Source organism: Pomacea canaliculata, linkage group LG12 (genome assembly GCF_003073045.1).
Source record: "Pomacea canaliculata isolate SZHN2017 linkage group LG12, ASM307304v1, whole genome shotgun sequence".
In the NCBI taxonomy this organism is placed as follows: domain Eukaryota; kingdom Metazoa; phylum Mollusca; class Gastropoda; order Architaenioglossa; family Ampullariidae; genus Pomacea; species Pomacea canaliculata.
This window is the reverse complement of record NC_037601.1, coordinates 5,609,438-5,623,727: the sequence shown is the minus strand read 5'-3', so window position 1 is coordinate 5,623,727 and position 14,290 is coordinate 5,609,438. Positions and strand designations below refer to the sequence as shown.

Below are 14,290 nucleotides of genomic sequence, written 5' to 3'. Positions count from 1 at the left end.
ATGTTTGGTTGTAAAAGAATCATGTCTAAAGCACCGCTTCCAGCCAGTACAGGAAATAATCTCCTTTACAGGCAGAGAAGTGTTTATGACATATATATTATTCATTTAATCATATCAGACTCAAACAACATTGCTTATTTAATATGCTCTTCCCTTTTTCAGCTAATCCTTCTGTCATTTCTTCCATTGGAACTGTTCGGAAGACAAGTCAACTGGACACTAAAAGTAAAGAAAAAGGAGTCAAAACGCTAAACACTTCTTCTGGGGAAGCTAGCAGTCAGGTGTGTTTACAGTTTGTTCTCTCATACATTGGCTTTAAACCTGGCATATGTGTTGTGGTTTGCAAGTTTAGAGTAATCAATGAACTTTCTCACATCATCTGATTTTCCTGTGTTTATTTCCCTGTCCTTCCCCCTTTATTGTTGATCATTATTTTTAACATTACAATCTGGTGTAAAAAAACATTTCTTCTGCAGTTTCTCTCAAACTGCTAGATTCTACCACTTACTCTTTCTCTCTTTCTCCCCTACCTCTTTCCGTTCCTTTAAGTGTTTTCTTCTCGCAATTCTTTTTTTAACCTGTTCATTTTTTTCTGACATTTTATATCTTACATTTTTTTCCTTTTACTTTTATGCATGAAACCTTTATGGAGCTCTTAATCATAATATGAACCACATTAACCAAAACCCTCATTCTGAATATACTTAAATCATGCTTTTAAGGATGAATTGTATTTCAAAGAAAACACTGACCATACACTTCATCTATACTTACAATCCTTTGGACCAGAAACGGTGTACTAAAAGCAAGAGAACCCTTAAAAAAAAATTTCTGCTGAAAGAAAAGGACATGAGCTGCACAAATAACACAAGTATAAGTAGAATGTACTTGTCAGTGCATTTCTAGCCAAGATGTCTACAAAGATATCTAGCATTAATGATCCTGCTTCTGCAAGTCTCTGTGTTGCAGAAAAATTTCATAAAACTGCTTTGATGAATTGCGTTAGGTAAATTCGAAGAGGTTAAAATTAGGTATCAACTATTCCTATACACTTTGCGCTTTCAGATCCAAACATCTTCATAGCTACATTAACCCTATTAAATGAGTCTAAAAAAAATGTTTTCTTGGCTAGATTCCCAGCACTCCGCCATTACTGACAGTACCTCAACCACAGCGACTGAGTGTCAGCACCAACATTGCCGGGGAAGATGGCCTCCTCAGTTGTGTTTTTCCTGAAGAGCTTCTCATAGAGATTTTGTCAGAACGCCTCCAGGTAGGGCTAAGAAATCGTTGACAGAGAAATTCTGCCTCATAAAATGCCACCTCATAAACCTTTGTGCAGAAAGATAAAATGCAGGCAGATTTTTGTCAGCAAGAGAGCAAAAAATGAACTGCAAAAAGAGGTGTTGGGGTTTACCTATCACCGTTTAGCTCTTAATCATCAGTTTCTTGAATTGGGGCCATCATGCTTTCCATATTTTAGGTTTTTCCTCCCACTTGCTATGCTTGGCAAGAACACAATAAATGTTGTCTAGATTTGTTGAGGGTAATAGAAAAACACAGATGCATTGCTTGCCTGCATGTGTCTCACTTTAGTTAACAGTGTTAACTTTAGAATAGTGAACAAGTACATTTTTCTGTGGATGCTGTCCCATTCTTGTGCATAGGTTTGTTTACATACACTTTTATCCCCCCCCCCAAAAAAAAAAATGATTGAAATTTAGCATGCTTCTGTTCTTTATGTAGGGACCGTAGCCAGAGTAGCCAAGCAATGATTGACTTGGTAGAAGATTCTAGATCTAGAGGAGAATTTGTTGAAAGTCCGTTCAGGCAGCACATTGTGGCTTTTATGCTTGCTTACTCACACCATACCTCTCATCACTTGGTTACATTTATATACAAACAAAGATAACAACTAAGATTATTCTTTTCAGTTAAATGATTGCCACCGTGGTGTGATCTTTGATGGACTTGAGACACTGTTCTCTCAGAACTATTTTTCCACCTTAAATGCTATCTTGAAGGCATTGAACAACCGCCGCTTCATCTACTTCTGCACACTTAAGATGGACTTCAGTGTTCTGAAAGAGCATGAGCAATTGAAGAAACTGAAAATTGGTATGTATATGCAAATCTGCTGCATAATCTACCTGCGGTTCTCATCAGCTGCTTTCATATAAATCCGTATCATATAGACATCATCTCTCTGTGTTGGCTTTGCCATCTCTCATGTCTTAACTCATAAATACTTATGAGCTGTCTTGAAACAACCCCTTTCCATCAGCTTGTGTGCTACGGCAGGAGTTTGCTGAGGTTTGTAAACAATGACTGTCACTTACTGTGATGCTTCAGTTTGAGGTGAAACAAGAATATGATTCTCCTGATGGCCACTGTCAATTTCTTACAGACCTACATATCAGCCTCTTTGTGAAAGAGTCGTTGTTTCGGTTTTCTTCTATGTGATCTCTGAAAAATGAGGGGAAGCTTCATTATTACTTAGTCTGTGAGAGAGGGTCTGTGGGATGTAATGGGAGGTGATATGTGTCTGTCAGCAAAGACCTTTGAACAGTCTCTGTAATGTAATAGTCACTTTATTTGTTGTGAAGATGAGTCAATACAACACAGTTTCAGAGTAGGATACGCTCTGGAAATGAATGGTTTTAAAGTCAAAACACCTTGAGTAAATGCCTAACTGAAATGAGTTCAGAGGACAAAGTTATTGTGCTAAGTCTTTTTGTTTTTCAGAGGAGGAACAGAAGAGAAAGGAAGAAGAAGAACTTCTGAGATTAGAAGAAATGGATGAAGAAGAGTATGATGCCCTCAGTGATTCTGAGAAAGCTAGGACAGATGAGAAGCGACTGGTTATAAAGAAAGCCCGCATCAAAAAGTTAGTTAAGAAATTTTGTGATGGATAACTGCTTTGCATTAGCATGGAAGTGTGGAATGCATTTGTGTGCATACTTGATAAAGAGGAAAATAAAAGAACTCTATGTGAAGGGGCATGGAGTATTGGTGTTGAAGAGAAGTTTTGCATAAGATTAAAGAGAGTACTGAATCCTGCTGGATATTGTTTGAATAACAGGGTTTTGTTCTTCCAGAGAGCAAGAAGAGCGTGCTGAACGAGAGCGGCGTGAGAAGGAGGCACGAGAAGAGGAGGAGAGAAGACGGGAAGAAGAAGCGTAACTCTTGTTCTTACTTCCTTTGTGCTTTTAGAAGCTTAGATCATTTATTGTCTTCTTTCTGAATATTTTAATACAAATTCACAGATGCATAGCTTAACAAAAACGCCTTCTTGTTGCATTGGCTGTATTTTTTTTTAACACACGCTGTTTCTTAAATGGGAAAAATACCACAGGTAAGTAGCTGCCAGCCTAAGCAAGAAAGATATTTGATAAAGAAGTACTGATCAACAGAAAGGTTTAGGGACATGGTATAGTTTGTTTGCATTCTTATATCTAGTATGTACATTCTTGTATCTAGCATATACTTTAGGTCTCAGGGTCTAATTAGTCCGAGTTCTGTGACACTAACATTCAATCATAAACAGCTTGCTTACCTAAACAGATGTTTGTGCAGGAAGCTAAAGAAATCAAAGAAAGGAAAAGGGGGACCCCCAGATCCCAAGGAAAAGGACAAGAAAGGAGCACCCCAAGATAAAAAGGGGGCACCCCCAGCAACAGATCGGGGCCAAAAGTCACAGGGTGGAGCTCGCCATGACACCGATCATAAAGTACCCGCACCTACTGACCGCCCAGAGTCTCATGGAACAGAAAAAAGTGATGGTCATGACGATGGAAAGTAAGTGATTACCCTTTTGTAATGGGTATTTCTATGCTGTTTGGCATTAGTGCTTACATATTTTTCGACAGCTTATGAATTCATTTATTTTTATTGTTTGGCTAATAAAATTACTGTGATAATGATCCTGCCTTATGAAACATCACAAAACTAGAACAAATAATATGGGATGAAGCAGTAAATTTTTTGTGAATGAACAAAGAAATTTATGTGGCATTTGTTTAAACATGAACATGAATGTGGAAAAACAGAGCTAATTGTTTCTCTAATCACATTAATCAGTGTCCAGAGAAGACGGGGCTCATGGGTTCCTGAGGACAAGTATGTGACTGTTTTGTTTGGTGTTGTGATTCATCAACTGAAATGTGTTGTATATATGTGTATTTATTATTTCAGTGATCAGAATTAGATATCACCTTTGGCTGCATCCCTACAGACTTTGGAAACAGTGTGATTTTTGTAGAAATTTCAGCATTATGCCATGTTCAGTTTTTCAGGAATTTCTAATGATTTTTATCCCTGCATGACATTGCTTCTGCTAATGCTGGTGTTAGATATGATATTTTTATTGTTGTTACTGCAAAGAAATATTTTAGAAAGTTAGGTAGAAAAACATGATTATTTACAAGGACTAACTGAATATGTTTCCAAATGTTCTTGTTGAATGTTTCATGTTGTGGCTAAAACTGTTTATGATGTGAAAACTTCTATGCTTTGTGTTTTTTCCTGTGTTCTCTGTTTTCTTGATAAACTCTGTGCATTTTGATGGATCTTGGTTTTGCCATATGCTCATCTTCCTCATTGAGAATGTATGCATCTAATCCAGTAATTACTGCATGAGTGTATGTCTTTGAAGTAATGTTATAAGAGAGGGCTTGTCTGTGGGCTGTTCTCAATCTTTCAGTATCTTCAGACTAATCTCTGTATGATAGGATGCAATAGAAGACTAATATACATACAGACTTATGCACACATATGCACAAATAAATGTCTTTTTCATCATTTGCGGACCAGCCCCATGAGCAGGTTCACAGCAGAAGGGGAAAGGTCACTTGGAGATGTTATATGGAAAAACCTGCTGCTGGCTTTTACAGGTGCCCCAAACTGCACAGCATACACTTATAGGAGGTGGTAGCTGCATGACAACAGGGACAGAAGATAGAGAGCAGACTGGTGGAAATAAGAGGGTTAGGAGAGTGGGGGGACTTCCTGCAGAGAGCACAGAGACAGGAGCTTTGCCATTATCATTGAGCACAGAGACAGAAGTTTGTCATGCTCTATCAGTGAATAATAGCCTTTGGAGACAGGGTGGCTGGAATGTCGTTCCTTCCTGTTGGCACTGTCAACCATCTACAGAATAACAGACCTGGACCCTTAATTTATATGTAATTAATGTGTGGTGGAGGGGGAGACCATCTCCCCTCTTTCACCTGGAAACCATCATTTACTAATGCGGGCTAATGAAAGTCCTGAAATGTTAAGCAAGTATGTAACTTTGGCAGCTAGAGTAAATATAATTAGAAGGCAAATGAATTTTTTTTTTTTTTTTATTTTAAGCATGAATGTACCTTAACATAAGCTTTGCTTGTATGCTAAATACAAGAATTTTGTGGAAAGAAGAAAAGCATGTCATGTAAGGCATGACTTCTTTTTCTTTCAGACAGGAATTAGGTCCATGCATATACAGATATTAAGTATTGTTGTTACAGAAAAAAGAAAGCAGGAAAAGATGGTAAAAAAGAAAAGGGAGGCCATTTGAATCAAGGTGATTCCATGGTTTCTGAAGAGCACAAGGATAATATGAATGAGGAAGAAATTCTGCTCATGCAGCGGTAAAGACAGACTTGTATTTGCACTGTCCAGAACTTTACTAACTTATTTCATATATGATGCTTTCATATGCTTGTAGCAGCATTTTTTCCTTGAGGAATACTGCAATTTGATTTTAGCAATAGCATAACTGTTACCATAAAGATGGATGTCATAAGAATTCATATAGGTACATTTAGATTAATTGGAGTTGCAGTGTAAAGAGTTTTACAAAGACTAATAATATGCAAAAAGACAGAAAGGGATGGAAAGCAAGGAATAGAATGGTGAGTGTTTGGACATGGGGAGACCTTATGCCAAATATTTATTCAAAAATTCATTCAAACTGCTTCAGATAATTCCTATCATTTGTATAACCTTGTAAAAAAACATTGAAACCAGTTTTCATTTTTCCATTGGTTTACTAATGTTTACTGGTAGACTTATCATAGAGTTATTGATGTGCCATGGTTTCTTATTAAGATTCCGGAAGTTTGAAGTTGCCCAGAAGGATATTGCAGACTTCTTAGAATTGTGGGACCGCACAACGCTGCAGGTCCAAATCCCACATAGCCCCTCAGAACCCTCTGAGGAGGAGGCCAAAGAGCCACCACAATCTGCCAAGAAGGGCAAGTCCAAAGGTGACAAATGTTTTAGAATTCACAGTAATAAGAAATAAAATATAACCTTTAAATGGGTGGGTTAGTAGAAATGTTTACTCTAGCTCTTTCTTTGTCCTCTTTTTCAAAGGATGTAGTCTGAGTGTCCTTGTAGCACCAATGCAATTTGCTGTCATAGTGACATTCTATTATAAAAACAATGGATAAAAAAAAGAAAAAAGTCTTACTAATGGTCACTAAATGTCCTGCCAAAATAAAAGTATTGTGAAATTTAATCCAAAAGATCTGGCATGTTGAAATTATAATTTTAGAAGCCAAATAATTATTTGTAATCATAAATTAACCAGAACATCAATTTAAAATTTTTTAATTTTATAAGTGTATATTAATACATGTTTGCATTTTGATTTGTGTGCTTGCATGTGTGCATATTCTAATATCAGACAAACATGAGAAGGAAAAGGAGAAACTTCGACAGCAGCAGGAAAAAGAGATGGCAGAAAAGGCTGCCAAAGAGGTAAGATCACTGTGTGATGTATGTACATAGCATGGCAAGTGATTTTGACACACATACCTTTGCAAAATATTCAAGCTGTAGAATACAGACCACTGTGAAACAGATAATTAAATAAGGGGATAAGCTTAGTCAGTCTATTCAAGGACTATATTTATTCCATGAATTCTCTGCCTTGAAATCTTTTGGCATCAAATGGCATGATTTGGAAATTTAAAGTATTAGAAAGTACTGAACACCATGTTCGAGAAAGGTAATCAGCTTGTGGAGATGATGATAGCTTAATTATTGACAGCTGTATAGCTGAACATGTGATTTGCAAGGTGTCATTATAAAGCTGTATAGTTAAACATGTGATTTACAAGATGTCATTAAGCTGTGTCTCCATGTACAGGCAGCAGCAGCAGCACAGGGAAGTGGGAAAGATAAGCCGGCCAAAGCCAAAGAAGAGGAGTCCTTGGGAATCCCACACATTGTTATTGACTGTTCTGATCACAATACCGATCCCATGGAAAAATTGCTGTCATCTCGCTTCCTGCCTTCACTTGAAGAGGTGGATTACTTCAGTTTATGCCATTTTGTAATTTGTATCATTTATACATTTATGGGCCTGGTACAATATGCACAAAGAAAAATTTTCGATATGCTCATAGGATTGTCATGTAAAATATATCTATAAATAAACTGGTACCTGATATCTTGCAAGAGCATTATGCCTACTTATTTTTTTCCCACCTATCAGGTGCTAGATGGACTAGGAATGGGTCCACGAGGACCACCTATCCCCCCTCCTGCAGTCTTTGCCGTGGTCCCCTACCCTGTGAAGCGTCGTGCTCCTTTAATGGCTGAACTGGGAGGACGTTATATATTTGTTGCCTCTTCTCCAGATGATCCGTAGGTGTAAAATATACTTATCTGTCATTAGATTTTAGAGTAACAGAGTGAAATCTGTCTTGAAAAATCAGAGTTGAGTGTGTTAGTAGTAGTAGAAGAAAAAAAATCAACATTACTAGACAGCACCTGAAACACAGATGTTTGTTGATAGAAATGTGATAGTGGAAGAAAAAACAAAAGACCCTGATGCTGAGGAGGAGAAGTCAGCTACACCAGAGAAGATTGGTAAGGAAGACCATGCAGCACGTGGAAAAGTAAAAGGAGCAGAGAAGAAAGCTACCTCAGGAGATCCCACTACCAAAGAACGCAAGCGCAGTGCAGATAGAAAGTCTCGCATGGCACGCCGCAACTCAGCCCAGATTTCTTCTCCCCCTCCTGGAGCAACTACACCTGTTTCAGATGGTGACAATCAGAGGTGAGAAACCGCTACCTATGCTAGACTTCTTTTTACCCAAAGTAAATAAGCATATTAACAAATCCATGTAAATCTTATGTTATTTACAAGACATGTAAATTTTATATAGCTGTTACCAGCATACAATGTTTGTTCATATAGTTGTATGTATTGTTCATATATATGGACACTTTAATACAAAATTATGTGCTGCTGCACTATAGCTCTGGCTCTCTCACACACACTTTTAATGGTTCATTAGAAATGAAACATTTATTCAGGTGCTGCACTGTTATTTAGTTCATTTACATCTGGCACATGTAAGTGAAAAGGTTTTATTTTTGTGCTTTTGAGTTTTTCCATATGTTATTTTGGTTTCTGTATCCAAACTGGTGGTTTTCAGTTTATGCTACAGATGGCTTCGTTTACTTGTGCAAATGTGCAGATAAGATGTTGCACTGTGCGAGTACAAACACTGTGAAAATATCTTGAATTATGCTTGAGAGTAGAACTACAATGGATAAATGAGTTGTTTGCCATTTGATGCATATGTTCTTATTTTAGGAAAAAGGGTATGTGATTAAGTATAGCAACATCCAGGTCACCCAGTCCACATGGTCTGCTGTCGCACAATATTTACTGAGGCCATGTAATAATTATATATATTAGAAGTTCCATTGGGATTGTGAGGTGGTTGGGTTTCCTCGTCATAGTTGGTGGGATCAGCTACTATTTGTTCTAGGCAGTGGAGCAAGATAATCTCATTTGTTCATGTGATAGAGGGTAGCTGGTGATGCACACATAAACAGGCTGGCACACATGTGCAAACTGGGGGCGCCACAGTAGGAAAGGAGTCCAATGTCTGGCTACCCTCTTCCCTTCCCTCGGATGTTCCTAACCAGTGACCTGTGTTACCAGAGGCACGCCCTGCTGACTTTTCCAGCGACCTTGCGACTTCTCTGTTGGATTTTTATAGAGACAGGGGGTCACCGTAGCAGCATGGTAGATTCAAGAATATTCAGGGTAGGAGGAATAAGAGGGTGAAGTGGGAAGGGACAAGGACATTGGGAGAGAGAAAGTTGTATAGGTGGGAGCATCACCCCACCAAGCAGTTAAGGATTTCTTTTGTGTACTCTTTGCCTTAGCCACAATCATCAACCGGCATGAGAGTAAAAGCACTTGAAACCAAAGACAGTGTTGAGTGTGTTTATTTTTGTGGTGAGACTAGCAGGGCCACCAAGAGCCAGCACGGGCCCCAGGGTAGATGATCTCTCCCGATCCCTTGTAATTCTAATCATCAGTTATTTTCCCAGTATATTATATGCTTACAATTTGATTTAACTATCCACATTTCATTCAGTAACATAATATAGACTGCAAACATTAGAACAAGTGCACTAGGATATACATCAGTACTTGAGCATAGAGTTGTTTACTCAGGAGTGGTTAGTAAATGAGAAATAATGACATTGAAGGATCAAACTTGTAATACTCTGCTCCATAGAAAAATATCTCTAGAGTGAGGAATTTTACATAAACCTTTCTTTAAAAGAAAAGAAAAAAGAAAAAGAAATCCACTGACCAAGGCCGAGCCCCCTTCACAGCCACGGGCCTAGGTATACCAGACCCCCCCTGTTCCCCCTATCTTGTCAGGCCTGGAGACTGGGCGAGCAAAACCCATCTTCTCTGTTACAGTCATGTATTATTAAGTGAAGGGATGCTTTACCACTTTCTATCTCTGATAGTAACATGCACACCAAGATGTTTATCTATACAAGTTTACTTATTACATAAATGGAACATAAAGATATTTTTTCATTTTTGTGTATGAAGTAAATGTTCATAATGTTTTCGTAAATCCACTCTGCTTCCAAAGCATCAATCTTACTTGCAGCACAACTGGAGAAGGTTTGGCTCCTACTGAGCCCAAAACTGCAAAGTGAGTTTTAGTTGATGACAATAGAGGTGGAGATATGCTGTGCTGTGTGCTCAGTCATGTCCTAGCATTTTAGTCTGATGCAATTGTTAGTCTGGTATTTTCTGCACTTAACATTTTCAGCTTCTAGATATTTTGACCTGTCTTACCCTTAACACACACTTACAAAAACATATTTCTTTTTTTGTGTTGTTTTTATTTTTGTTCTTTTTAGCTCATAGTATAATATGAATGGTTACTGTTTAACCTTTTATAGATACCAGGTAGCATATTAACATTTCATATATGTATATATGTAATATGTGTGCATATAATTTATAGATATATATACAAATAAATATATATATATATCCAGACACATACAAAATCAAAGGGAATTTTTACTTTGTGTATTATATTTTGTTATCTATGTCATTACTATATGACATAGCATGGGGGAGGGTGTGTGTGTGTGAATGCACATATTGTTTGTGGAAGCATTTAAATACAGCTTAGTTTTGATCACGGTGCATTTAATTGTATAGTGCCTCTTCTGAGCACACACTCTTCTTCCCCCCCACCCGAATCAAAGTGTTTCATATACATGCAGGTGAGTACATACCTTTTAAAAGTGGGAATAAAATAATGAAATGTATCTTGATAAATATACACACTCAGGTACACACACATATTTTCATGACCATAGTCATCATCACTGATTTTATCCATATATTAATGCAGTTTTCTCAAGACATGCTTGTAAACATATATCTGCAGAAAGTTATGTTTTCTTATAATGTTTTAAGCTGCAGCCTGAGTATAATATAATGCACACAGAATTTTATACTGAAATTCCTATGATTAGGTCTGCTTTTCAGGGGAGGATATTTTTTGGATGGGATAAAACTCAGTTTGTGTGAAAGCTTTTGTGCTTATGTGTACTGCTTATGCTCTGGATTGTGTGCTCAGCTTTATTACTGATCTTAATGCTCTTGAATCTATTAGAAGTACTCTCTAATTGTGTTATGATTACAGTATTCTTAGAATGTTGCCGGTATTTCTGTTCCGTGTCTAAAGTTCTGAAATGTTTCTCTCAAAATTTTGAATCATGAAATAGGAGCATTATCAGTTGGGCATACTAAATAACCAAGTGATTAGTTAACATTTTATGCAAGAAAACTTTGCTCAATAATTTTATGAAATGAAATTTAAGTATCAGTTTTGAATGCATCCGATTTGAAGCTTAGAACTGACATTGTTACAAAGCATGTTGCTTTGATATGCAGATACTTTTACATCTGAAGGGTAAGAAAACAATGCTATTTTTGAGATGTTGAGATATAAAGATATAGACATGCAATATGTTCATCCAGATGCTTGTATGATGTAATAAATATATTCAGGGATTTTTATCTCATGTCATAGATATAAACATTTTAGACTTTATACCTTAGCCGTAAAACGCAACCTACATGACTGCATTTGCGGACACATAAAAAAATTTAATATATACATAATTAAAGCACTCCTAATCATATTACTCCTTAAAGACATATTTATTGATTACGGTGAAATGTATGCAAAAAGAGGCTTAAATAAAATTCCTGTTTGAATGGGATCTATGTACATTTCTATCTTGTTTTCTTGATTCCAATTCACAAAACAAATTTCTCAAAATTAAGTAGGTAATTTATGGTAAGATGCCTGCTATGCTGAATAAGCAGTTTTTCCTGTGAACAGTGCTGAACTCATTCATTAAAATCTGGCATCTGAGCTCTTTGTATGTTGATACAGTTAATCCAGCTTAACGAAAGCTTCTAGATGGTTGAATGCTTAAACATTACAAATACAAAACTGAAAACCAGGCAGCAGCAGTGTGTCTTGTGTCACATGAAATGTGACCTTTGCTTGTTTGCAGACTCTCCACCTTCCGCTGGATTGTACCAGCCAATGGGGAGATAATGATTCGTCTACGTTTTCAGTCTGAAGAACTAGGTCAGTTTGACCAGACATTTAACTTTGAGATTGTTAGCACACGACGGCGCTACCAACTTTTCTGCAGGGGTGTGTGCGCATTCCCTACGATCAGTAAGGAACCCAGGTAAGTTTATTCAACCTTCATTATGCTTATATGCTCATATTTATTTCTTTATAATTTTTCTTCAGGCGCTTTTAAAATAGTTTGACTATTTATATAAGCCCTGACAGATATTTGTCATAGACTGTTTTTAAGCCATTTTATTTTTTAAATTGTTCAAATTTTTTGCAAATAGGCTGTTTATACTAAATAGCTGTTTCCTTTTTTTCATGCCTGAATAATTTGTTTTGTTAAAGATGCCCTTTCTGTAATGATGAATGTTAATGCAGTGTCAGAGGACTGCATGAAACTGCACAATCATTGTCCCTAATTAATACCAGCTGGTATCGAGACACAACAAATTTAAATTTAGACCACTGTTAGCATGACATATGACAAGGTTTTAACAGTGAGTCTAGTTGTGACTTCTGAAAATTATTATTTACAAATTATCATCAAAAGAAATGACCAGTCATATATTTCATGAAACTTCTAGCCTCAGACTTGTTAGCAGTATGTTGCTGGTTGGTTTAGTGGTTAACAAGAAATTTATTGGATAAAAAATGTTTCCTGCAGCAATGAACAAAAAGTGCTCAAAGAGTTATAAAACTGCTCACAGTTTAACAAGGCTTAGTAAAGACCAAATTGTTTCAACTTGAAGACGGGACAGCATGGGTCTGAATTATCAGCTGATTAGTGACAGAGTACTCATCTCGCCACTCAAACTTTAGAGGTGTGAAATTATTAACAGGAAATTAGAGACCTGAACTTGTAAGCCAGAAATAAATTGTCCAAACTTGCTGCCTGCAGAATTGTGTTTCCATCTCGCAAGAAGAACATGAAGCCTGATGAGATTGTTAACAAAAAGTACATCCTCATGAATGAAACATTTGAATTTGGACCTCTTCTTGTTGGCAAAAGTAGAGAACGGTAAGTGCTATTGCAAAACAAACAAACACACATATTTTTCTTTTCCTTTTCCCTTGCTTATTTCTGTAATCTTTTTTAAGATATATAAAATACAATAATACATTGTTTCGCAAAGGGTATTAGCAATTTATTAGGTATAGATTAATAATGCTTTACAGGGCCTTCAATTACATTATGTACAAAGAATATTTTACTAGCTATATAGCATTTTTGAAGGGGGTAAGGGTTTTTGTATGAGGCACTGCTGCTACAACAGTACTGTTCTTTCAGTAACTGGAGGTTCTGTTCAAGCATTTTAAATATTATCCTCGTGATGTCCTAAGTCAGCTAGGGACAAATGTTTATGCTGGTGACAGAAAATAGAGACAAGTTTGGCTTGTAATTTACATAAAAATCATGTCAGGACCATCATTTCATGCCAGAATTTCACTATATTGTATACATTATTTTTATTGATCTATAGTAAAAACTAAAATGAAACATCTTTTTGCACATTTATTCTCTTAATATTGCACAAAAAATCTTAATTAGATAAATATTTTTGCTTTGCTACAATTCAAAGAAAAAGGATTATCATGTGTTTGACATTTGCATGAGGAATTCTTGTTTTATTAGATACAAGGAAGGACGATATCCAGAGAACATGGAGAGTTTCAAAATCTTCAACTCCTCGCCCATGGAAGCTGAAGTTAGCTTTTGCTTTTTCACTGACAGCAAAGGAGAGACATTTCTACTTGATCCCCCCAGTGGTACTCTAAAGCCTAATGACTCCATGGCTCTCACAGTCTGGGCATATCCGAAGGTATTTAATGTAACTCTTACTCTAAACCCTCCATAGCCTGAGATTATTGCAGCAGATTTAATGCTGTCTTATATCCCGTTAACTGAAAGTCCCTGCTTTATTTTTCTTCATCATATTTTTGAGGTTGTAAGTTGCTTTGTGTGCATAGATGCAAGGGCATCATCATTACTTTATCATATTTTATTATGTGCACATTTAGGGTGCACGTGATGAAGCTGACACCTAACATTGTGCATGCAGGGTCCTGGAAGGTTTGAAGATGCAGTGGTGGTTTGCATCCGTGACAACCCAGAGCCTGTGGTGTTTAAGGTTGCATGTGATGGCTTTCGACCTGAGCTGGAACTAGACAAGAAGGTGCTGCACTTTGACAAGGTTCTGCTCCACAGGTCAGGAGGCTAACTCTTTGCTCGTTTCTCTCTGTGCCCTCACACCTCAAGGCCAGTTTTTGGGAAGGTGGTGCCATTGCTGCCCCCCCCCCATTCCTATACTGAGTCAGGTATCTGCTCCATAGCTGGGTCAACTGGGACAAGAATGCAG

General features: G+C 37.1%; 1 protein-coding gene across 11 annotated transcripts in view; it reads left to right on the top strand.

Moving 5' to 3' along the window:
* Window positions 1-14,290, top strand: part of LOC112576655 (hydrocephalus-inducing protein-like) — an 87,950-nt gene that overhangs the window by 42,696 nt on the left and 30,964 nt on the right. For 8 of the 11 annotated variants that reach the window (XM_025259265.1, XM_025259275.1, XM_025259273.1 and 5 more), the window contains 18 exons: window positions 163-281; window positions 1,133-1,273; window positions 1,935-2,118; window positions 2,746-2,887; window positions 3,099-3,179; window positions 3,577-3,798; window positions 4,081-4,119; window positions 5,508-5,630; window positions 6,091-6,248; window positions 6,671-6,744; window positions 7,136-7,294; window positions 7,484-7,635; window positions 7,787-8,050; window positions 9,924-9,968; window positions 11,863-12,045; window positions 12,832-12,951; window positions 13,567-13,753; window positions 13,994-14,139. In XM_025259265.1, coding sequence (XP_025115050.1) covers window positions 163-281; window positions 1,133-1,273; window positions 1,935-2,118; window positions 2,746-2,887; window positions 3,099-3,179; window positions 3,577-3,798; window positions 4,081-4,119; window positions 5,508-5,630; window positions 6,091-6,248; window positions 6,671-6,744; window positions 7,136-7,294; window positions 7,484-7,635; window positions 7,787-8,050; window positions 9,924-9,968; window positions 11,863-12,045; window positions 12,832-12,951; window positions 13,567-13,753; window positions 13,994-14,139 — 2,539 coding nt within the window. Of the gene's footprint in view, window positions 1-162; window positions 282-1,132; window positions 1,274-1,934; window positions 2,119-2,745; window positions 2,888-3,098; window positions 3,180-3,576; window positions 3,799-4,080; window positions 4,120-4,394; window positions 4,398-5,507; window positions 5,631-6,090; window positions 6,249-6,670; window positions 6,745-7,135; window positions 7,295-7,483; window positions 7,636-7,786; window positions 8,051-9,923; window positions 9,969-11,862; window positions 12,046-12,831; window positions 12,952-13,566; window positions 13,754-13,993; window positions 14,140-14,290 lie in introns of all 11 variants that reach the window. The other 3 variants (XM_025259267.1, XM_025259269.1, XM_025259270.1) reach the window with 3 other exon arrangements.